The sequence below is a fragment of the Lontra canadensis genome, unplaced genomic scaffold, assembly GCF_010015895.1.
Source record: "Lontra canadensis isolate GAN:19392208 unplaced genomic scaffold, GSC_riverotter_1.0 scaffold35, whole genome shotgun sequence".
NCBI lineage: Eukaryota > Metazoa > Chordata > Mammalia > Carnivora > Mustelidae > Lontra > Lontra canadensis.
In genome coordinates, this window is record NW_022631029.1 from 13,106,896 (window position 1) to 13,132,097 (window position 25,202).

A 25,202-nucleotide genomic window follows, 5' to 3' on the forward strand; every position below is an offset into this window, starting at 1 on the left:
CATACATGCTGGAATCAGTCGCGTTCTAACTGGGCCTCAGTTTTCCCATCTGCAAAATGAGACTATTGGACACAGGGCATCTAACATACTTTCTAGCTTTGATAATTAATTACTGTTTGATATCAATAAGGGTAAGATTTGGTAGTTCATTTCTTGGAATACAATTCAAACCTTTAAAGAAATCAGGAGCTGGTTCTCCACCATGATCCCAGTTGGGCTGTGAAGGCTGGTGAGCCCTTACATGGATGATTTGTGTGTTTTTCTGAATGATTTTGTGTGTGCAACCAAGGGTATCCAGGGCTAACTATTATTGCTGCCTGCCCAGCTTTCTTGTCCCTCTCTTCTAGAATAAAGCCCATTTTTTCCCCTTTGGAGAGTCCCCTGCCCACATCAGTGAGGCTGTCAATCACTGGGCCTCTCTCTCCCAACTCCCTTGAATAAGGTAATTGGAAGTGTGATCCAAAAATGACAGTAAGATTCCCTTTAGGGAGCTAATGTGGATGCTTGAAAGGAGAGGGTCCCTGCCCTTCAACCCCAGAATGCTCAAAGCTGTTGGGAGTCATCTTTGCCACCAAGTAGAAAGAACCAGCAAGGACTGATGTTAACCCATGGAAAGTTAAGAGGAAACGGGAAAAAGAGAAAGGGAGGGAGGAAGGAGAGGAAGAAAGGGAAAGAGAAAAGGTGGGAAGGAGGAGAGGAGGGAGGGATAGAAGAGAGAAGCAGGGGGAGATTGAGAGAGAGAAAAAACAAAGGGGATGGGATGGTGGGAAGGAAGGAAGAAGGGAGATCCCGCCAATGACTTAATTTCTTAATGTGAACCTCTGGATTCAGCTACGTGTCAAGGGAAATTTGTGCCTTGCTCACTCCTGTGAAGTGAGTATACAACTTCCCTCAGCCATCCTTTTTTCTGCAAGACCTTAGGTTCCTCAAATGAACACCCGTGACCCCAAAAGATTAGAAACCACCACAATCGGAACATTTATTAGAGATGGAATGAACTCACTTCAGAAAGAAACAAAGTTTATTTGATGAATATAAATAAGGCGATCAGCACAAAGTACTCCTCATACACATGATAACAAAGTTATGAACTGTACATACCTTGTATGCTGTTGTACTTCTACTAGACACGAGGTTACAATGACTGGCTAATACATGCCCACTGGTAGTTTCTAAGGGTTCCTTAGTTTTATGTATTGTTTTCATATCGAAGTCCATAATCACATGGTCAATATTCACAACCCACATGCCACTCACTTGGAGAAAAATTACAAGAAGCACTATCAAACAAGGGTCTCCGGGAATTAGATACACTGACCCCTGGTAGCATTCAAACGCCACTCTACACAAACACATCTCAGAGAGAGCCTATGTCAACACATTTGAGGTCTCATCATAAACACTGTTTAAAAAGTAAATTGAAACCCACTTTCAAATGAAAGTTGACACGCTGTTAACGTGCATACTGGATACACAAAAATCATTAAATACAAAATCGAGACTGTACATCAAAACCAAATGGGGTATAAAGTACAAGCCTGTTTTTGCACAGAGCAAGAAGACCAACTTCTCCTAAATGTTAGCCTCCACTTTCTTTTTCCAACCTCATTATGATTAGAGGGGTACCTGCTAATGTTTGCGCAAAGGAAATATCTCCCCAACATCACAGTGTTTGTTGTAAACCCAGAGACTATTTTTGTGAAAAAGGGAATTTTTTTGGTAACCCCCAAAACATCAGAGAATATTACACGAAATGGGAAAATGTGCTATGTCAGATGGAATTTAATTTTTAAGGGACTAAGTAATATGCCCCCATAATGGTGAGATTGATAATACTTTAACCCAACAAAAGTGGGGCCAAAAAATGCCCCCCCAAACAACAGCTGTGATAAAATTGGCACATACTGAGAAATAGCTAACTATATGTGGTTGGTTGCTTTTTATGTTTCGAGGACCCTAGTTTCCCTAGTGGGTTTCCTACTCCTACTTCAAGTATTCAGTTGCAGAGTTCAGGTCAGGATCTGGCTGCAGGAGGCGGGGAGGACCGCCTTTTTGAGGACACCAAAATTGTTCACGGGGACACGCTTACGTGGCCTGGGTTTTCAGTGCGACATTATGTCAAAATGTGCTATAAACATTTGCAAAGAACTCTGCTCTCTTCTCCAGTCAAGATCCTAAAACCCTTTGATAGTTAAAGGACAAACTCTTTAAACATGAATGTATTTGGATTGTTTATGCGACACGAAAGCTTTACGTAGTTCGCTATACTTACTGACGACAAGAACAAAGCCAGAAGCAAGAAACCTGCTTGGATATATTACTCCTAACGCACCAAGGATGAACAGTGCAACCCAGACACAGTTTCATCTTCCCCGACAAATAAGGTGTCTGTCTTTTAAATATCTCTATGGCTCACGGGAGAGGTCTGGAGTTCATTGCACCAACATTTTGAAAAGTGATAATAACAACTAAATTCAATGCAAGACTTCAGGAGCATCTGTGTGGAATCCTTCCCACAGCAGCAAAGAAAGACAACTGTATTTATTAAGGCCACTCATGCTTAACTTCACTGTTTATCCTTGTAAGAATGCAGATTTTCGTCTCCCACTTGCGTACCTGTGGAAGGCTTTCTTCCATTGACGAGAAAGTGGATCAATGCGAGAGTTGCACATGTTTGCCAGACTGGTTGTGAGTTTTATGCAGTTAAAACAACCTTCCTTATTTTTTCATTTTCAGAGAAAGCAGTAGGAGTTAAATCCTCCTTAGTACCATGTCACTGTATGGAAAAGACCTCCAAATTTGGTCTCTTTCCCTGGCATATGCTTTACATAATGACTCTGTACCCACACACGTGTTGTGTAGAGCTATATACAGACACACAGCTTTTGTGATTATTCCTCATTCATCAATGTTTTCATGTTTGATGCTGAAAATGCTTTGGAATCCATGTTGGAGACATTAAAAAAAAAATGAGAAATGACCCTTCATTTCCAGAAGATCTAAGCTTACACTCGTTGCACAGCATTTGGATCTGGAAATGTGAATGAGTCCCAGCTTCTCCATGGAGACCTGCGCGTATGGGAATGGTAAGAGCCTGAGGCTCAGGTACGTCCCTGCCACAGGAATGCGTGGGCCGTACGGAATAGAAGGGTGCGGGTGCCTCAGGCTTTTGCCACTCTCCAGCACAGAAACAGGGTAGATAGGGTCATGAATGATCGATTTGGACATGCCATGCTTTGTCAGAGACACACACCACGTTCTCATAAGGCGATTTCTTGGCAAGTATTAGTGGTTTAAAAAATTGATTTCATTTCCAACCTGGCCCAGAGGTAACTACTGGTTACACCATCAAAATGTGGTTCTTCAAACAGCGGATTAAAGAAATAGAGGAGGGTAAAGGCTCACCATTTTTGGTGTTTTGGTTTCTTTATCAAACACTCCATGCATCTTGGTGTACAAACACTGCCAACACCACTCACTCACAGAATTTACACTTTTTGATAATCTGATGTCTTAGGAATGACCACTTCGACTGAACCAGCAGCAGAACCGGAGATGAAGCGAGTGGTCCAAAAGAAGCTGAAGCCACAGTTAAAATCCCACGGAGTTCAAGTTTATCCCACGATGTTTAAGGAACATAAATAAAATGTATCAAAGAATGACATTCAGAAGAGATGATCACATTTTGAACACCCAAATCCTGACCCCCCCCATCCCAAAAACGGAGGATCTGTCATTTTCCTCCTCCTCCTCGTTCTTCCTGCCCAACATATCTGAATCCATGAGAAATGACATGAGATGATAAAGGAAATATCAAGTAGAACAGAACTGTGCGCCGTAATGAAAATGAAAAGTTCCTCTTCGGTCCTGATGCGCGTTCCAGGTGGTGATGGCCAGTGACGTGAGCCACGCTGCAAGAGATTATCAGAACATTGCTGCAGAGCTGCATTTCCCCTTTAGTTAGCTCTTCTGATAGCTGCAACAAGAAAGCACATCATTTAGCAGGGAAAGCAACTGCCACTGAAGAGGAGATTACAGATAGAGCCAGATAGAGCTGATAGGGCTAGCCTTCCCATACCCCATCCCTGCATGGACCCTCTACTACTCGCTTTGGCTAGGGTTAGTTGGCATGGGGAGGACGTACAGAGGAAGGACAGAGTGAACACTAAGTTAAATTATGTCCTGTAAACACCTTTGAGAAGAGGCCTCTTTCAAAAGATGTCGCATACAGGTGTAGAGGTCTCTTGATAGACAACAAGAAAGTGAAAGGAAATATACCAAAATGTTCCAGGGATCACTTCTATGTGATCAGAGTACATGTTCAGGGCTTTTCTTTCCATGCTTTTCAACAATGAGTAAGGTTCTTCTTTTTTTTTTTAAGATTTTATTTATTTATTTGAAAGAGAGAGAGAGAGAGGAGAAAAGTCAGCAGGAGAAGCAGACTCCCTGCCGAGCAGGGATCCTTATGTGGGACTCGATCCTGCGACTCCAGGATCATGACCTGAGCTATGAGTAAGGTTCCTAAACTATTTTTAACTTCATGTTATAGACACTAGAGAGTTAAGGATGGTCAGGACACCAGAAAACTTAACATTTGCTTTCAAACCAGCTGAGACCAATAGGTTCGAAGAATACTGGACCTAGCCATTTCCACTGCTAGGTGTGATGCAGAGGAATGGGAAACAGGGACTCAGAGACTGGCACACAGATGTTCACAGTAGCGTTGTTCACAATAACCAACAGGGAGAAAAAAACCCACCACGCATCTATAACCAAAAGGAATGGATAAACAAATGTGGTATATACATACAGTGGAATATTAGTCAGCTCTAAAAAGAAATGAAGTTCTGATTCATGCCACAATATGAATGACATTGGAAGACATCACAGCAGCGAAATCAGTGAAAGGAGCCAGACAGCAAAGGACAAACATTGTATGATTCCACTTACATGAAATATCTCAAAGATATAAATTTGTGGATGCAGAAAATAGATTAGAGGACTGCCAGGGGCTGGAGGGGAGGAGGAATGGGGAGCTATTGCTTAGTGGGTATAATTAAGCGATCTTTTGGGATAGTGAAAAAGTTCTAGAAATGGACAGTAGGAGTTGTACAACCCTGTATAGGCACTGAATGCCTCTGAATTATGCTTAAGTTGTACACTTAAATGGTTAAAATGGTGCATTTTAATGTATGTTTTGCTACAGGGAAAACATTTTTAAAAAGGATATTGAATAGAAAAGAACAAAACAAAGTTGGCCTCCCCTCTTCCCCCCCCTGCACGCAAAGACGTGCGTGCTTGACCCTAAACATAAATGGAACAGCTAGCCATCCGCATGCGTCATGCTCTGGGGCACAGAGAAGCAGGAGCACCCCATGCTTCCTCACCGCCCCATCAAGAGGGCCTGGGGTGGAACACAAGTGCAGCCTGGGAAGAATCAGTAAAATGGGTGGGAAGAGAGGCCTGGCCCAGAGGACCCTTCAGAAGATGACTGGCTCCCCCCCGCCGATGCTCATTATCATTCACATATGGCCTTTGAATACTCGGGGAGTTTCCGGGCACATGGCAATAGAGCAGCTCTCTGGGGAATATGGCAGTGAGAGGAAAGATCAAACACACACACACACACACACACACTCACACATGTGTGAACCACCTTTTGTATAGAGCCTGCGCTGTCTGAATTGGTGGTCGATGCACAGAATTTCTCGAGCCACACTGACTAATGAGAGCGCCGGAGACCCCGTGTCTGTACAGGTAGGCGGTTACTCCCAGCCCTGGTTAAACAGTACAAACGAAATATGTGGCTTGGATGAACTCTGCTAATTCATACTCTGAGGAGTTTGGTGTAACCCTTCTGGTTAAGAAACTTGAATCGGGGCAAAAAAAAAAAAAAAAAAAAATGACTTTTGCAGAGCCAGAAAGCTAGGGAGTTCCTAGAGCAGATCATATTACTTATTCTGGCACATAAAATCTCTGCAAACTTCGTATGAAAATTGTAAGTCAGAGCACGCTTTCTGCTTCATGAGCTGTGCATAGCTCTAATTCTTTTGTGCATTAAGCATTTCTTAATCATCCTTTTAAAGGGCTGACCAATATATTAAAAGGCCACATGATTAAAAGGTAAAGAGAAACCCAAAGTAGTACTAAAATGCACCGGTCATATTTTACAGATGGGGAAACGAGTGAAACATAATTACAGTGAATGCCTGATGTCCTTGATGTTTTTCCAAGATAAAGTAGCAAAGAACAATCATTTATTCAGTTGAGAGAAAGATTTCCAGCTGGGTAGCCGGTCACTAGGCAGAATAGTGCCTCACTAGGGCCGTGCGCGGCTTTGGGGCAAGGTTTGCGCTGTGGAAGAGAGAACATGCAAACACATCACCACTCCTTCCACTGGACAATCCATTCACCGGGATGACAACATGGCTTTGAGAGAAAGACTCAGACGACGACGCTTCCCAGCAGTTAGAAATGCAGATGATCCCTTGCTGGGGGGCAAATAAGCCTGTGCTTTAAAAAAACGAAAAACAGGAATGAAGCAATCCAGGCAGCCCCCCACGGTGGGATAATCTCTGGCCAGTCCCGCCTCACCCGGAGGGTCACAGCTGCCCACTCTGTTTCCGAGCATCTTCTCCTGAAGCACCTGACTCGCGGTGCTCACGGGTGCCCCCGACAGCCTTGTTTCCAAGGGCATCACCTCCATCTTGGGTTCCCTGCGTGCAACCTGCATTCACCATCCCACTGCCCTCAGGAGGGAGGAAGGATGCTAGCTGTGCCAGCCCCTCTTTCTCCAGCCCCACACGCCCCGCTCCACCTGTGCTGGACTTGCTTCTGCAATCCGAAGCTCTCCTTTCTCCTCGCCTCACAGCCCTGCCTGTCTGATGAGCACTTTCACCAACCCTCCATGTGCCTGATGCCCGCTCCCTCTCTGGTCTCAGTTTAGGTGTCACTTCCTCCCTGGAAACCTTGCCTGATCCTGCTGAGTGTGGGATGTAGCACAAGAAGTCTCATGCACCCTTCACTGTCCCCTTGTGGGGATGTGTCTGGACTTTAACTATCCAGCATGACAGCCACCGGCCACACGTGGGTACCTTGAAATATGTTGGTTCAAACTGAGATGTGCTCTAAGTGTGAAATATATACCAGATGTCGAAGATTAAGTAAGGACTTATTTTTTTATATTGATTTTAAATGATTATAAATTAATATATTGAATTTTAGCTTCAGTATGAATTTAGGTTCTTTTTATTTTCCTCTGAGTTTATCTAATTTTTAAGTGTTTCTCAAAATTCCAGTTAACATACAGTGTGATATTGGTTAGTATGAATTTCATTTTGTTAATATTGATTTCATATTAAAATAATACTTTGGACATATTGGATCAAGTTAAATAGAGTACTACAATTAATTTCTCCTGTCTCTTATTACTATTTTTTTTAGATTTTATTTATTTATTTGTGAGAGAAAGAAAGAACACACAGTCACAGGGGGATCAGCAGGCAGAGGGAGAAGCAGGCTCCCTGCTGAGAAAGGAGCCCCATGCAGACTCGATCCTAGGACCCTGGAATCATGACCTGAGCTGAAGGTAGCAGCTTAATCGACCGAGCCACCCAGGCCTCCCTCTTATTACTATTTTTAATGTGGCCACAAGAACACTGAAAACTCCTGATGTGGCTTCCTTTATATTTCTATCTGAATAACCCTGGTCTGGGCTGTAAGATCTAGGAGGGAGGGGCCAGGCGGGTCTTGCTCATTTATCATCCCCTGTCCTTTGCACAGTTTGTGGAACAAATTGATTCACTCATGCATCCACAGGTATGAGAGGGCATCCAGAGTAGGCAGAATCCCACCCCGTACCAAGATTTCCTGCTCTGATCCCTGAGACCAAGACTATGATCATCTCACCCCATGATTATGCCAGCTTGCAGATGTCACTGGCCGCTGGTAGCTGGCTTTAAGTTAATGAAGAGGGACGATCTGAGGGGACCTAATGTAATTGCAGGAGCTTTCAATAGCAGAGGCTTTTTCTCTAGCAAGTAGTGGGAGAGAAAGGGAAACTTCAAACATAATTGGGGTTTGCTGTGCTGAGATGGAGGGGAATCGTGGGACAAGGACTGAGAGTGTCCCACATAGTCAAAATGCAGCCCGCGCTGACACCCAGCGAGAAAACGGGGCCCTCAGTCCTACAACCACAAGGAACAGAATCTGCCGGCAACTTGGTTGAACTTGGAGGTGGGCGCTTCCCCAGGGCCTCTGGTCAGCGTTGTCCAGCTTGGTCAACACCTTGACTTTGGCCTCATGAGACCCTAAGAGGAGAACCCAGAGGAGTGCGACTTGGCTTCTGGTGTATAGAAACTGTGGGATAATAAATGGGTGCTGTTTTCGTCACTGAGTTTGTGTTAATTTGTTGTGCATGGATAGGAAACGAGCACAGCTTCTCTCTGTGTCAGGCAGGGTGCCTGGTGCTAAGGGCATAGTAGTAACAAAGACTGACAGAATCTGCACCCTCATGAAGCCTGTATTTTTAGGAGTAAGACAGCCAATGAACAGATACACAAATAGATAAAAGAATAAGGATTTTTTTAAAAAAAATCTGTGGCTCAAAGGAAATGAACAGGGATCTGTATGACAGGCCTCCTTAAGACTTACTGATCAGGGGTGCCTGGGTGGCTCAGTGGGTTAAGGCCTCCGCCTTCGGCTCAGGTCATGGTCCCAGGGTCCTGGGATCGAGCCCCACATCGGGCTCTCTGCTCAGCGGGGAGCCTGCTTCCCTCTCTCTCTCTCTGCCTGCCTCTCTGCCTACTTGTGATCTCTGTCTGTCAAATAAATAAATAAAATCTTTAAAAAAAGAAAGACTTACTGATCATATGACAATTATGATATTTTTCTTAACATGGAATGATGTCCATAATTTTCCAGGAAAGAAAGCAGATTTCAATTCTTCATATGTAGTTCAATCTTATTTTTTGCAGCAACACACTCATAAACATAAACACTTGCAAATGCCTATACCAGAATATTGTTAATAATGATCTCTGGGTGGTGGCTTAAAAGTTTCTTTAGAAACTTTGCTGTTGCTGCCCTTCTTAGATTTTTTTAAACCAAAGAATGTGTAACTATCTCATAGTAGAAGTCTATTTCCATTGTGAAAAGTCTTGACTTGGCTCTAGGGAGGGAACCAAGCCTGCAGTTGGTGTGCCCGGGTGGGGGGGCCTACAGGGGTGGGGCGGGCAGGCTGAGGCCAGCAGTGAGATTCCGGCCCAGGACAAGCGCCCCCAGGAGACCAGGCTATAAACGTGTGTTGTCTCACAAATATTCCTTCAGACTGTTTTTCTTTGGAATAAAGACACCTGCCCGATTATGACTTTCTTCTCCTGCCCTTTCAGTAGTGATTTGCAGAAACTGGCTGGGAGAAAGGGGTCTTTGGTAAACACGGAGGGGTTAAAGGGGAAACTGTTTAATAACAGTAGTAAAATGCAGGCTATTTTTGACATCTGGGTTAATGTCCATTATGCTCCATGTGCTTTCCAAATGTGTGCTGTGCCCCCAGGTACAAAAACAGACACCCATTCACCAGGGCTTTGGACGCCCCTGACATTGCTCACGGTGCCCACGTAACAGCAAGCCTCACAAGCTCATTAACAGCTGCCCCCAAGACAAGAGATGTTCATGGTGGGGGGGGGACGGGGGGAGATGGGGGGGCAGCAGGCATCCTGCAGAATCACTCCACTAAGTAATTCTGCTCACAGGAAAACCCAAGAGTCGTTTCTGCTCAAAAAAAGAAAAAAAAATTCTATAACTACATCTGTGTTATTACTTAACATCTTTTAAAACGGGGCGGAATGGGTTTCCCGTTTTTCTCATGAAGATTTATTTATTATTGTTGTGATCAAAGTGGCAACAAATTATGTTAAATCATTTAATTTTCTTGATAGGAGCAACCACCTTGAAGCCATAATTCAAAAATATGAGTGGAGAGCAACATTTTACCTTGCAAGTGGCCTCCTACAGCTCCATAGGGCAATAAAATGTAACACTTGAGAACCCGAAGGGCTGGGGGGGGGGGGGGGGGGGGGGGGGGGGGGGGTGGGTTGGGCCCAGCCAGCGCTCAGCTCAGAATTGCAAACTGCTGTTCGGGATGGTAGAGCTTTCTGGACGGGGCAACAGAGAGACTCTGGATTTGGATTTCAACTTCTGGTTGTGTGTGCTGAGTACAACTCACCCCAGCGTTTTAAAGAAAGGAAATCAAATGCACGGTAGCATAAACTGCTAGGTCTCCTTAGGACTTATTTCTGTAGTTATTATTGTAGTCAGAATTACTCATAGCTAATGTTTGGTGCACGCCATCTGCCGTGGAGCCCTGTGATTTTGCTCCAATGATATCAAACTCGAGAACTCCATGGTTCTAACTGGTGTGACAGCCCCTGAAATGGATGAGGAAACTGAGGCCTCCAGGGACTGAATGCTTTAGGTCAAATTCCCACCTCCTGGGGTCTGACTTGAACCCATATCTTTTCGCTTTTAGAGTCCATTCTCTTTACTATGATGGCAGAATTTTCTAGACCTTGGTCCTTTGTTTTCCACCTTCCCAATTTTTGTAGTCTTCATAACACCTGTCACGTTTAATTGATACTTTTCCTTAAAATTTTTTCTTTTCTAAAAATTTACATGTCCCTTTTAAGAAAGGTTTGTTTTTATGTAAGCGCTTGTTTGTATCATTCTAACAAATAAGGCTTATGATTGAAAATAAAAAAAAAAGATTTATTTTAATGCTGTGATGGAGTCAGTATTTGTCTACTACGCCTTATAAGAATTGCCTAGTTGTTAAAATTAAAGTGTCCAGGAAGCACCTAAAGCTTTCTTCTCGGGGACATGCCGGGCCCTGCCTGTGCCTAGCCCAGTCTCAGAGACCATTCCCGCCGCCTAGCAGCGGCCTCCTGCCGGTGGCACCTGGATCGGGTCATCGGGCTCACTCATTCTCATCCCCAGGGCCACCAGCCATTCTCAGCACTGCCTTAGTTGAAATTTTAGGCCGGGCTAGGATGGGCCAGCTTTTCTCTTCTCTTTTCAAGGGCAGACAGCAGCAGAAGGGAAGGTCAGAAAACTGCCACTCAACACCAGCATTAGGCACTCTGTGTAATTTTTAAAACATCGATTGAATAGAAATGTGCTTTTAGTTGTTAAGTTTCCTTAAGATAATACTTCCTCAGCCTGAGGCAGTGCCCATAAGCCAAAGGGCTTTGTTACTTTACTCCAGGATTTCCTTATGTGATACCAGGAACACTTGGGGCTGAGTCATTCTTTGTAGTGCGGATGCTTTCCACTATGGCCTCAATTCCTCAACTCCTCGACACTAGGAGCATCATGCACTCTCCCAGGTAGGACCATCAGAAATGGCTCCCAATATTGCCAATTAGCCTCTGGGAGGGCGGTGGAGGTGGGGGGGGGGACAAAATCCCTCCCCCTAGATGAGGACCCGGGTCGAATCCATTGTTTTTGTATTTAATGGGTTAACCGTGCTGTTTACGTACAATTATATTTTTGGTAAGTCACGTATCGCATACGTGCATCTACCAACGCATACAAGATGCGAACATTTTTGCAGAAATAAACATCTATTCCAAGATGCCCCATATTATTTCAGACACGGTGGCACAGATTTAGAAGTCCCGTGGAAGAAGGTACAACCTAAGTAATAAAAATAATGAAAATGTACAACTTATCTGACATAAAGTAGAAATGCCACAATCCTGAGATAGCGAGACACCTAAGTCACTCGCTGAGCTAAGTGAAAAGGTAAAATCTAGTTTAAATTTATAGCATTCCTTCGGTGTCCCTCTAGGAGTTTGGCACCTTGCCAGGGTTCCTTGTTAAAAATTTGTTAAACGTGTTTGGCATTAATGCAAACACAAAGTGGTCATTTGTTACAAATTCTATTGGAATGCATTCATTTAAGGCAATGAAGTAGTTACTAGAAAAGAAAAAAAAATGTTCATTAAGTAACATTTAAAAAATACAATGATGTATGCAGTGTGCAGCTACGGGCGCCCGGGCGGCTGTACGGTCGCTGACAGAGTAACCGCACATTGTGTTTGGTTTGAAATTGGAATCTTTTAAACATAAGTGATAGAACAAAAACTGGTTTTGTTTGTTGTCAAAACCGATGTTAGTCTTTCTTTCCTGAACTAGTTAAAATAACCAGAAGTTTGGCATACGATTTCTAACATCTCAAATCAGCGAAACGTCTAGGTTAAAATAATGCTTTGGGAATCTCTGGGAGTGCCGAGAGGGACATCGGAGACAGGGACTGTTTCAACAAACAGAACCCCCGGGCCCGGGCCCCTGGAGAGAGGAGAGAATGCCCGAGTCATCCCGGAGAAGCCCGCGTGGGGAGGGCCACTACCTCTGTGCTTCCCGCCTGTCTGAGGTTATTAGGTTACCTGGAGAGGGAAAACCATCGGCTTTCATCACGGAGACGATGGAATCCTATGAGCAAATATCCTACGCCTTGTGTCCACCTTCCTGTCCCACCCTGAGCTGCTCACACAAAGGAGTTAGTGCCGAGTAACGGTGACTCCCTAGCTCCCCCAAGAAAGGGCTCTGAAGCTCAGCTCTGGGAGAGAGGGGTTATTTGTCACCACAGGACATTTGGCCCTGGGACACGGCTGGCTGTGGTTGTCCGCGTAGAACACGCCATCTCAGAGTCCCCGGATACTTGGCAGAGCCGGTCCGAAAGGTGAATAGAAAATTCCCACTTCACAAGAGTGTTCAGAAATTATTCACTGCTTTTTTCCCTTCCCTCTCTCTCTCTTCCTCTGACGTGTTTGCTGCCAGGAAAGTGTCCAGATAATAAAATCCCAGTGGCCTGGAGAGCCACGAGCCCAAATCCCCATGTCCCCTAAACCTCTCTTTAGGTTGGCCTCCCTTGTGGTCTGAGTTTGGTGTTAGCGAGTCTGCCCTTGAAGGGCATGGATCCTGGGTATCTTGTCCCTAAGTTCTTGAAATCTTCTCCTAGATCAAGAGTAAACTTAGACAAAATGTAGCATCCTGTGTGTGGCCTGGAGAAGTTTGCCTTTCCCTTCCCAAGTGCCTCAAAGGACCAAGAACCATCAGGTCTAAGAACAGGGAGAAAATACTTACTTCCAGAAGTCACAAGAGTACCTGATACAAACGGTAAGACACTCGCTCTGAGTACCACTACAGAGCACTTCTTGGTTTCATACCATTCGACGGGTCCTCTTACAGAGAAAGAATACACAAATAGTCCCCAGAATTAGGGTCTCTCCCAGGGGCTCTGGAAAAGTCTTTCTGCTTGAGGGGGTCCAAAGCTCAAGTCCCATTAGCTTCATGATAAATTCCTCTGCCTGCAATTAAAACTTGTTTCTGAGACGGCATTTTCAAACTCAATGGAGAATAAAGCAAAACATGTTTTCAAATCCCTTACTGACAAGAATTCAGAACTTGCTCTACCCAACCCAGCAGACCGCAGGGAAACGTCTCTTCAGCCTGGGTGCTGAGAAGGCGGTCCTGGGCAGGAAGGAGGCGCTCCTCCTAGAAAGAGGAACCGCCAAGGCCTTCTGCAGAATTTGAAGCATGAAGGAACAATTTGATATCCCAAGTTTGCCGACGTGAAGTGGCTCAGATGACAAGCGTTTACAACAGGATCTTCATAGAGCCAATAATGGCAATTAGTCCCCAGAATTTGAAGGCTCGCTTCCCGCCTCGCTGAGGTGGAATGCCATTTACTCTTGGGCTGGCGACTAATTAGGGGTCTCTTTTGAAGATCAAGGTTTTGTGATCCCTGCTTCTTAATAACATGGTTTGCCTGTCGGCCACCTGGGTCCAGGCGAGACCTCCCTTTCCCCCTCCCCAAACATCAGGCACTGCCTTAGGCCAGGAGCAAGTGTGGGCAGGAAAACACAGACCCAGCCGGTTGAGCAATTTAACCTCTTCACTGCCGAGGGCCTGCCCGCAGCCCAGGGCTTGATTCCGAAGCAGCGCGTTTCTCAGGGCGGAAAGGCTGCATGCGGTGCAGAGAACCCCCCTTCGTGGTGCAAACACTAGGCAGCGCGCTTTCTGGCGCAGGAAGAGAGGCAGGAAGACTCCACTTTTCCAAATGAGTGGTAAATCAAGAGGCCCTTTGCATTCGCTTCAGGCAGAGCTATTTCCAGAACGCATTCTAGAAGTGACTGGCACAAAGGAGGCTGGAGGTCGAGGATCGTCAAGTGCACCTTCTGGAGCTCAAATCTAACCAGTCATCAGGCCCAAGAGGCTGAGGGGTCTGCATCAGCAGAGCTCTTGCCAGGGTCCTCATGGCCTTGCCGCGCACTCGCGGGCTGTCAGCTTCGCTCTTTAGTGGGAGAAGCAACACTGCAGGAAAAGTAAGCTGCAAAGAATTAAACTTGTAACAACTTGGGCAAAGCACTGGAAGCAAGCAGGACTGGTCCTTGGGCTGTTGACACACTCTGGCCTGGGTCGGTTGTGGTCACTAAACCCATTAGCGTTCCGATGTGGCAACAGCTAATGCAGCAAGTTCAATGTGTTTTTGTTTAATTTCTAAATGCTGGGTGCACGCTGGCAACGTCGGCCGCCGAAGGCAGTAAACCCCACTGCCATAGACACAGTCGTCATTGTCGCTGTTCTGAAATTCATATTTTCAACAATTTTTTTTGGCAGATAGGGGCTGAATGGCGTTTTGCATTTGATTAACTATGCTTTAATTTCAACTTTCTTCAAACTTTTCTGTGTTTTCGAAGCAACCACCAAGTCAGAGTTTTCCTGCAACAAAAGGTACTAGCTTTTCATGGGGGTGGGGAAGAACTCTGTGGTAGGTGGAGAGGAAAAGAGGAAATGTATAAACCCAAGCCAGCAATCAGCTGAGCGAAGGTGGACCTTTTAGAGATATGCAGGGGCTCTGAGGGCCCTCAGAGACCTAATCCACAGCCACCTGCAAATAAGGGACTAGACAAAAAGCTACCTCATTTTAGTCGGCAGAATTGAAAGGGATATGGTCAGCAGAGTTGTGTCTCTTAAATGAGACGTGAAGGCAGATTCAGCTTGAATTTGAATTGGTCTTCAAATTATGCTTATGAAAAGTATGAGACTCTTTCCATCCCTCCCTCCCTCCCTTCATTCCTTCATTCCTTCTCTCCCTCCTACAATTTTTTAAAGCATCTATCAGGAGCCATGTTAAGTCCTGGGGACATGTGGCCAGACGAGATAGATGCTGACTTCAGGGAAGGCACAACTAGTGAGCGTGTCAGACATTACGTTAAAAAAATAATTAAAATGAACATACGGTTAACTAATTAAAAATTCGGTAAGTACCAAGGAAGAGAATGACTTCCCAAATTCACTGAGCACAGTCACTTTTGTTCAATGGCATCCGGTCCTTACACTGCTAGAGAGTTTGCAATTATCAGTCCATTACACCGCTCCAGAAACAGGAGCAGAGAGGTAAAGTTACACACTTCAGTGTGTAACAGCTAGTCAGTGGTGGGGCCATGGTGCCATTTGCACACTGAGACATCCAACCCCAATTTAGAGGAGCACATCGGGTCTGGTCTGTCAGGAGGGCTGGAGAGACTTTCCAAGGAAGCAATGTCACTAGTGGGTTCAAACACCAGCTGGAAGGGAATGGCTACTTCTCCCTCTCTTTCTCATCTTCTTCTTCACTGTGCTAACAGTGAAGTCTGTGGATTTCTATGCATTGCTGGGTTAGTCCAGACTCTCTGCCCTTTCAAGTTGGTGCTTTTTGTCTCTCACCAAGAGCTCATCTACGGGCTCCTTCAAAAGCCTCCACTTCAGAGGACCGAGGTGCATGCATCCTCCTTCCCCTCCAAGAGCTTGCATCATGGCCTTCCAGCGTCATGGCACTGGGGATGATTAATCACTTTTAAATATGAAAAAAATTAACATGTCCGAAGCATTCTTCTCCATTGTCGAATGTTTTGCTTTAACGTAGCTCCAGAATGGCTCCCTTTCCCAGCAGTTCCAAAGCAATACATTTTCAGTTGGAAACTCAACTGCAGAAATCCCATCCAGAAGCCCCAAGCCATATATCTTAACATCTTAATTTCATTTAGGAGGAATGCAGTGATTGATCATTTATCATTCTGAGATTGAGTGAACTATCTAGAGGATTCCAATCTATTGCTTCTATGCAACTGATGGGATATTCACATGTCTTCTGTCTGCATGAGGGCTTCGGGGTCCAAGCTGTCTTTGAAGGAGTGGAATGCTAAAAAGATTATTGAGGGAGGGTCTGCCTTTACCGGCAAAGTATAACTCTAAGGCTTTACTTCTTCCAAATTAGAGCCTCCCCCAGTGATAGCCAGGATGTCTGCTGCTGAGTTACTCCCACTCCTCCATCCCCACACAGGGAATCTTCCCTTCCTGACCTTATCCTTTGATAGGTAACTTTGAAAGGCCTGGGGAAAACCTTCCCATGAAATCCATTGGCAATGGTGGGACTTGACTTCTTTTCCAAGAGATTTCTATTTAACCTAAAGTTGCTTTGTCACAAAGGCATTTTTACTATGGCATAAACAAAATGGCACCTTGCCAGGGCGTCTGGGCCGGGCCATTGGCATCACAGCTGCTATGCTGGCTTCCACTCAGGGTACTATGATAATCTCTTCATGTTGGGTAGGGATGCTTGGTCAGCAGGGAAATGGCCAGAATGCTATAGAACAAGATTTCTAGAGTGTCTATAGGACCACTGATCTTGCGCTAGATGTGTGGGCAGGAGCAGGCAATGAAAACACGGTCCTTAAGCCTGAGCATGTGTTCTATAGTGGTGGATCTCAACTGAGAACCTACTATGAGTTTCACACGGTGTTGGTTTTAAGAAATACACACAGAACATGATGCCTCCAAAACTGCAACTCTTCTCTGCAAACATGCACACACAGAGTTTGCTCAGGAAGCCCACTGCTCAATAGATAGTTGCTCAAAGGGAAATGATGATGTCCATGCCCAACAAGGAAAGCAGAGGCGATTTCTGAGGAAATCCAAGGCCGGTCACATTTGCACAGCATTTGAAAAGAGACAGGCTCTCTGGTTTGAATTTACATTTAAAAGTGGTACCACCTCACACCAGTTAGAACGGCAAGAATCAACCAAACAGGAAACAACAAATGTTGACGCGGATGTGGAGAAAGGGGAATCCTCTTCCACTGTTGGTGGGAATGCAAGCTGGTGCAGCTACTTTGGAAAACAGTGTGGAGGTTCCTCAAAAAATTAAAAATAGAGCTACTCTGCGACCCAGAAATTGCACTACTGGGTATTTACCCCAAAGATACAGATGCAGTGAAAAGAAGGAGAACATGCACCCCAATGTTCATAGCAACAATGTCCGCAGTAGCTAAACTGTGCAAAGAGCTGAGATGCCATTCAATAGACGAATGGATAAAGAAGATGTAGTCCATATATACACCAGAATATTACTCCACCATCAGAAAGGATGAACACCCACCATTTGCATCAACATGGAGGGAACTGGAGGGGATTATGCTGAGTGAAATAAGTCAAGCAGAGAAAGACAATTATCCTATGGTTTCACTCATGTGTGGAACATGAGGAATAGCACGGAGGACCGTAAGGGAAGGGAGGGAAATCCAAAGAGGGAGAAACCAGACAGGGAGATGAACCATGAGGGACTATGGACTCTGGGAAACAGTCTGAGGGATTCAGAGGGGAGTGGGGTTGGGAGAAGGAGTAAAAGGGTGGTGGGTACTAAGGAGGGCATGTGCTGTGATGAGCATTGGGTGTTACACTTAACTAATGAATCACTGAACACTTGTCAAAAACTAATTATGTACTATACAGTGGTTAGCTGAACAGAATTTAAAAAAAGAAATAGAAAAATATTAAAAAGATTAAATAGAAATATCTGTCTGCCCTTCCAGGTGTGCACGTAATCCAAGGCCCAGCCCTCGGTCTCCCACCTCCAGCAACTGCTCAGGGAGTCAGGGAACTCTAGAAGGCCACCGGGACTGATGGGCTCTGGGTAATGGAGAACTAGTAAATAAGGGGCCCCTCAGGCAGACCCATGCTCCCACATATTAGGAGACTCCTAGCTATCACAAATGTTTCCAACTTAGATGTGGAAGGGCCCTGAGAGGCAATTCCTGTGCTGCTTTTGTCGCTGGTCACTTTGAAGATTAAAGAGGGAAAAAAGCATTTTCATAACATAGGAACTGGCTGGAAATTTCCCTATTAAATCCCATGGTCCTGTCAGGCAGAGGCTGGGTTTAACTCTTCCAAGACAGGCCTGGCAGCCAGAGTGAGGGCTAGGAAATGTCTTGAGGAAGAACCAGGCCAGAAATCAAGGAGGTGCGGCACAAAAAAAGTGGATACAGTCTGCACGAACGACAATGGGAGGTTCTAGGGGCATCTTTGGAGTCGCTTCCAGAGACCACACAGCACGCCTCCAAAGTACTCAGGCGGTCCCCGTGTGACCCAGGGGTACGTACACCAGTGGCCTTGGCTTTGCTACAGAGACTAATTGCCCGAGGATCTCGTCCTGTGGGATGTGGCAGACCCCTGCAAAAACACGCAGACCTCCTGCCCGGCCGCGCCCAGCTGTGCAGACAGAGTCGGGGGCAGAAGGAGCCACAGCGCTGGGTCCCCATCACCGTCCCATCACCCTTTACCTGAAGGGGCCTTCTGCTTGTCCTCAGATGTTGGCTTAAACGCCACTTCTTCCGGGGGGGCCTTCCCTGACTCCTGTTCCTGGTCACATCCCCTTGCCAAACCCCCCTCCACATTCTCTCCCTCCTCCCCGCTCCACGCTCCTGTCTAGGAACAAGCTGGAGTCGGGCTTTTGTGCTAGCATTTGACTCTCCTCTGACCGCAGCCCTCGCTGCCTTCATGAGGACAGGCCGGGGATGCCTTGCTCACTGCGGTATTTCTTACAGGCCTGCCACACGGTGGGTGCTCGACAAACATGGAAGTGGATTAAGGGGACAGGGGAAGCCGTCAATGATAACCAATAAGTACCGAATGCTCGCCATGTGCCAGCAATATTCCTAAATGCTTTACAGCGGGGATTTTCAACTCATTCTTGTTTGGGGTCAGATAATTCTTTGTTATGGGGACTGTCCTACGCTTGTGCCATGTTGAGCAACAACCCCGGCCCCTCCCCATTGGATGCTGGTGGCACACGCACCCCTCCCCGAGTCATGACAATCAAAACTGTTTCCAGACATTGCCAAACGCTTCTAGGGCAGGCAAGCCTCCCCCGCAACCCCCCTGCTGAGAAGAACTGATGTACACAGATTAACCCGCTCGTGTGCACAACCACCCATGAACTGGAACTGTTCTTTACCTCGTGTCAGAGTTAAGAAAACTGGGGCCCAGCGTGGGTAAGGAACTTGGTCCAAACCTCACATCGGGAGCAGAAAGCTATACCGGGCCCCGGGCGGTTCGGTTTCTCCCTCTGAAGAGGTGCTGGAATGAAAAAGGGCTGGCTCCAGGCCACGTGGGGAAAGAGGTGGCCAGTGAAGGTCCTGGTCTTTCTCATCTTTGCTCAGTGAGCTTCCTGGCCATGGCCCTGGGCTACAATTTCAGATTGTCCCAAGCCAGGGCCCTTTACCGGGAAGGACTTCTCATAGATCGGAAGTGGCTATACATCTTCTGCTCACTGACTGCTTCTCTTTCCTGGGTCAGTGGCCAGGGATGCCCAGACCCTCTGGGAGCAAGGCTGTCAGAAACTAGCAAGATGAGGCCAAGGGTACCTCACTCTTAGGCACGCAGAAGGCTCGATGGAATGTTACCGGGAAGGCGGGCCTCAGATCCAAGCCTGTCTGCAACTCACTGTGGCGGGTCCTTAAGCCCTGGACCATGGTTCAGCCAAACTTGGTAGCAATTCTAATGTGGGGACCGCTTACCTTTCTGCACCTGCTCAGGTGACTCCATGTGTGGACCCTTGGTCTCTCAGCCAAGAATGGAGAAGGAGGATGACACTGTCCACCTCAGAGGGTTACCATGAGACAGGGCCAAACAGAAGCTCTGCACACGTGAACTACCTATCACTTTTTCCCCTTTCTAGTTTGGCTGCCCTCAGGTAAATCACTTAACCTCTCTGAGCCTCAGCGGTTCTTTTTTGGTTTTGTTTTTCATTTACAAAGTGAAGATAATAATCCTAACTTTTCCAGGTGGTTGAGAGGATGAAATAAAATGAATTTGTTTATAAAACCCCTACACCCGTCCCTGACACATAGTAGATGTCCAATTACCAGTACTTCTTTTCACCTCCTCCTCTACATTCACCCATAAAGAGTAAAGAGATGGGCATCAGGACCAGTTTGATCAAGAGGCTGAAAGTTCCAGCATGGGGTGTTCATGCCTAGGTTATTCATGGGCTGGACAAGGGCCTTGTCACTTTCATGAAAGGAAGTATGCAGAACAAAGAGGGAGCACATCACAGGGGTCCGGAAGGAACAGTGCTAGACGAACCCAGAGCATCTCCCAAACTACAAATTCCATGCCTCCAACCTACGGCACCCCTGGCAGCCAGCCTCGTTGGCAGCTCACCCTTTCTCTTTGGGCCCTTCCTGTTGGCACAGCCAACCTGCTTTCCAAAGCTTCGGGAGGACTTTTTTTCATGTCTCCAGCTGGTAGATAAACTTTGAAGGATATTTCTGTGGCAGGTACAAACCTGGACAGGAAGCCTCAGGAAGAAATCCTAAATTAATTATATGTCAACATTTAAGCCACAAGAAGGAGCAGTTGTCATAAATTTTGGGGAGGTTAGAATCCAATTTTAGTTGTAAATGCGAGCGAGCTCACTGACTCACTTGTGAACTGGTGCCAACAAAATGATATATTTTACATTCTTTCACAGCTTGTTTTGGCTAAACACAATGAAGAGAAGGGTGGGGGGCGGATTGCAGTTCTTATTCTTCACCAGGCCGATACGGTCAATCATGCAGAAGAACTACACCATGCATGTGCCAAAGCAGAAGAAAGAAGCTCAGTTTATCCACTTTTTCGGTTGCCTTCCACCCTCATTGAGAAAGGAAATGGGGCCGAAAAGTCAAAAGAAGGTCTTAAGTACTGTGGTCACCTTGAGCATGGCCCAAGGCTTGACATTCCTGACAACAAATCAGGATGCCCCCCAGGAGTCTTGTCCAATTTCTTCAGCCCTGACCAAACCCTGGCATGATAATGTCTTCTGAAACATCATTTCTCTGAGCATTGGTCACTAGTTAAATTTGGTGTCGGGTAGTCATTGGAAGAAGGGTAGAAAAGTCTCTCCAATCTTCATAAAAATTAAGAAGGTGGGAGTTTCGGGGTTGGTGACCAAGTGGAGATTTGGGGAGAGTGGCGTGCCTGTGGAGGCCACGGGAGCTCAGAGCCTTTTCCTTCTGCCTTGCCCTACTCATCTCTTCCATCTGGCTGTTCTTGAGTTATTTCCTTTTATAATATCCCTGTCATCTACTTCAAAAGAACAGGAAGAAGAAAGAGAATGAGGAGAAGGAGGAGGAGCGGGGAGGGGGAGGCAGTGGCAGCGGAAGTTAGGCTAGGCTACTGTTGTGGGTTTTACTTTCTGCTGACTTTCTCATTCATTCATTCAATTGATTCTTCCAGTTGCATTTATTTTTGCTGAGCTAAGACTGGGGATATGGTGGGGAGTCGGACATGGACCTTGATCTTAAAGCTGGGCAGCCAAGTCAGAGCCTTAGGTGAGGAAGGAGACAAAGGCAAGACAATGTGATGTGTGAGCTAATGCGCGTAGGTAGGAAGGGTGCCCCAGGAGCCTGGGAGGCACCGGATACAGTCAAGGAGGGTCCACAATGACCCTTAGAGATGACTTCCATGTTGAGACTTGAGGAGTAATAAGTAGGACTTAGCCAGAGAAGGAGGACAGAGAGGAGTTCTCTGATTATAGGAGAAACCTATGGAAAGGCCTAATAGAAAGCCAGACCAAGGCCCCCTCAGAAGTGTAAGCACTAAGGACAGCTGAACACAGAATGTGAAGGGAGAAGGGTGCTGACAGGGCAGTGAGGAAAGCAAGGCCGGCCACACAAGACTTTTGGCTACACTGAGGAGACTGGATGATTCCCTCAGGGCAGTGGGATACCATGGAAGGGACGTGATCTGGCCAGATGTGTGGTTGAGGAGCGTCCCTTTGGGGCAATGTAGAGGCTGGGTAGAGGCAGCTGGTGAGGCTGTGGAGAGGCCTTAAGGGACAGACAACTCCATGGGTGGTAGTGTGGGCAGAACTGTGCCCCCTAAAAGCAGACATTCAAGTCCTAACCCCTAGTACCGGTGCATGTGACCTTATTTGGCAACGGGGTCTTGGTAGAAGGGATCAGATTAAGAGGAGGTTAAACTGAATTAGGGTGGGCCTTAGTCCAATGTCTGGTGTCGTTAGAAAAGGAGAGAAATGTGGACACAGAGACACAGAAAACCCACACAGGGAGAACACACTGGGAGGATGGAAGCAAAGACCGGAGGGATGGCATCTTCAAATTAAAGAACACCAAGGATTACCAGCAACCACCAGAAGCTAGAAAGAGACAAGGAAGGATCCTCCTCTAGAGCATGGCCTTGTGCACACCTTGATCTTGGACTTCTGGACTCCGAAAACATGAGAGAAGACGTTTCTGCCGTTTTAAGCCACCCAGTTCACAGCACGTCGCCATACAGCAGCTCCAGCAGCCAAACCCAGGAATCGTCGTGGAGTCTTGCTGTGCTGCTCCCAGCAGCACCGAACCTCCACACGCCTGTGTGCTGAGCCACCCGCGCCCATCTGGGAGAGGGTCATCTGAGATCCCAGAAACCTCTATCCTTCACGCTGGCTCCCTCTGACCTGGTTGAGCAAGCAGCGCTTCGTGGCCTGCGAGGGGCCTCTCCCAAGCGTGGCCATCCGTGAGAGAGTTAGCACCAAAAGTCAATATTTGTCCCTAGGCAACAGTTGTGTTTGCGCTATGAAAGCCTCACCGGGTTTTTTTGGAGATTTCAGTCCGTGTGGTCTTTAGGCCGTGAGGTAACCTTGTCCTGAAGAAACCCCTGAAGACGAGCCAGGAGGGATGTGAGTCCCAAACAGCGGGCTTTGGCAGGAGGAGCTCAGGAAGCGTGAGGGGACTGGTCCCAGGGCCAGGGGCTTCGGGGGGCCGCAGCACACAATCGCTGTGTTTGTGCTATTAGCAGGACTGACTTCCTCCTGCGGCTCAGCGGAGCCTCCCCAGGCCCTCCCTCAGTCCCAATCAGCTGTTCCCAGCTGGAAGTTCCCAGGGACACCAGCTGACACAGCTGATGGGACCGTGGGCTAGGCCGCAGGAGTACACGTGTCCCCACATCTCCTGCACAAGGAGGAGATGACTTGCTACCCTGGTTCTGCCTGGGTAGGGTTGGGGGTTAGGAAACAGCAACAGACCCCTCAGGGCCTAGTACAGGGCCAGTCACTAGAGGGGTCTTCATAAATGCACATGCGCATACATGAAGACCATGGGCTTTTGATCCAACAGAATCTGAGCTCCATCCCGGCCTGGCCCGGGGTTACTTGTGCAACCTTGAACACGGAATTATATTTTTCTGGGCCTCAATGGCCTCGTCTGTGAGATGGAGACACTAAAAATACAGAGGCGTGGAGAGGATTAAGGGAGATCATACATGTGAGCGCTTAGTAGAGGGCCTGACAGTAATAAGGGCTCCTAAATGTTAGCCATCACAATCACGACTGTTCTTCATGCCATCACGTGCCAACGTAACAAGAGTGTTGATATTCGCCAGTTCAAGACTTAGGGGAAAAGGTAGGGGGAGAGAAGAGAGGGTCAAAAAACCTCATGAGAATTCTGTTTGCAAATTCCTTCTATTGCTTTGATCACTATTGGCTGCCATGACAGCTCTATGACATAGGTCAAGGGTTGTCATCTCCACTTCTGATAAGAGAATCTGAAGTTCATGGCAGTTCAGTAACTCAGGCAAATGCTTTCTAATGATAAGTGGCAGAACAAGACCAGGACCCCGAAGTTTTCCCACCACATCTTGACAGGGCACAGAGGTACTTGACGACCCCTCCTGGAATGAATGAATGAATGAATGAATGAGAGATCCAGTTGGAAAATAATCACAGGTGGGGAAACAGGGGCAGAAAAAGGCAGGATGGAAGCATCTGGAGACCTGCTTGGGTACTCATCTCCCCTTCTCCAACCTCTGTCCCGATACCTCTGCCAATTCTCAAACCCTAGGATGGGTAAAAGGAGGAATGAGAAGCTACTGACTAGCAGTCCTTTAATTTCCCGAGCCTCAGTTTCCCCATCTGTCCGGTGGAGATGACAGCACCCCCACGGTTTTGTTTGGAGGCTCCAGTGGCACGTACATGAAAGGGCTCTGTGAGCAGCACCGGTATTTAAAAGGATGAAGCAAAATATGATGGCAGATTGGAAGAGAGAACCGGAAGGAAGTGGCCCAAGATAAAAATGCATTAATATTAACCAACAGGTTCCTTCAGAACAACAAAGCAATAAAACAATAATTTTAGAGAAACAAAACCCAGCCTAGGAAAAGTCTGCCAGAGGGAGCGGAAATGAAGGCACAACCAAGTGGCCCTTGGCTTACCTATCTGGAAAACACAAGATGAAAAAGATTCTTTGTAAACCAATATTTGAAAAAGCCCCACTGGGCTTTCTGCCTGCACAGACTGCCTATTATCTTGGCAAAGGATGAAAACAAGGGAATTCTTATTAAAATGAGCATGAAACAAATTCAGGTTCATGTTATCGGTATCATCTGGAGCTACCATTTACTGAATACCTACTATGTGCTGGGCACTGTGCCAGGAACTGTGCCTAGATGCTAGCTTCAGAAGAAAATTGTTTAGTACTCTTAGAAAGCAGACATAGTATTCCATCATTCACATATTCATCTATTTTCACAAGTTTATTTGTCACACAGATATGTCTGGAGTGTCCTTTATGTGCCAGACATAATACTGTCTGTTTCAAATAGAATGAGAAACAGGGGCCAGTCGCTTTCTGTAAGTCAAGGCTTCTCAGTGACACCACTTCTGACTTTTTGGGCCAACGCTTTTTGTTTGATAATTCTTTGGGCAGAGGGTGGGGAGGGGGCACTGTCCTGTGAATTGTATGCCATTCAGCAGCATCACTGGGCTCTCCTCATAGAGGTGTCTCCATCTGACAAAAACGTCTCCAGAACGTGCCAAATGTACCCTAGCAGGTGAAGAGTAC

At 46.5% G+C, this 25,202-nt stretch overlaps 1 protein-coding gene across 4 annotated transcripts in view; it reads right to left on the reverse strand.

Annotated features, from left to right (window-relative positions):
* Window positions 1-3,122: 3,122 nt before the first annotated feature.
* Window positions 3,123-25,202, reverse strand: part of ERC2 (ELKS/RAB6-interacting/CAST family member 2) — a 907,860-nt gene continuing 885,780 nt past the window's right edge. For all 4 annotated transcript variants that reach the window (XM_032868346.1, XM_032868345.1, XM_032868344.1 and 1 more), the window contains one exon: window positions 3,123-3,976. In XM_032868346.1, coding sequence (XP_032724237.1) covers window positions 3,734-3,976 — 243 coding nt within the window. In that variant the 3' untranslated portion in view covers window positions 3,123-3,733. The remainder of the gene's footprint in view (window positions 3,977-25,202) is intronic.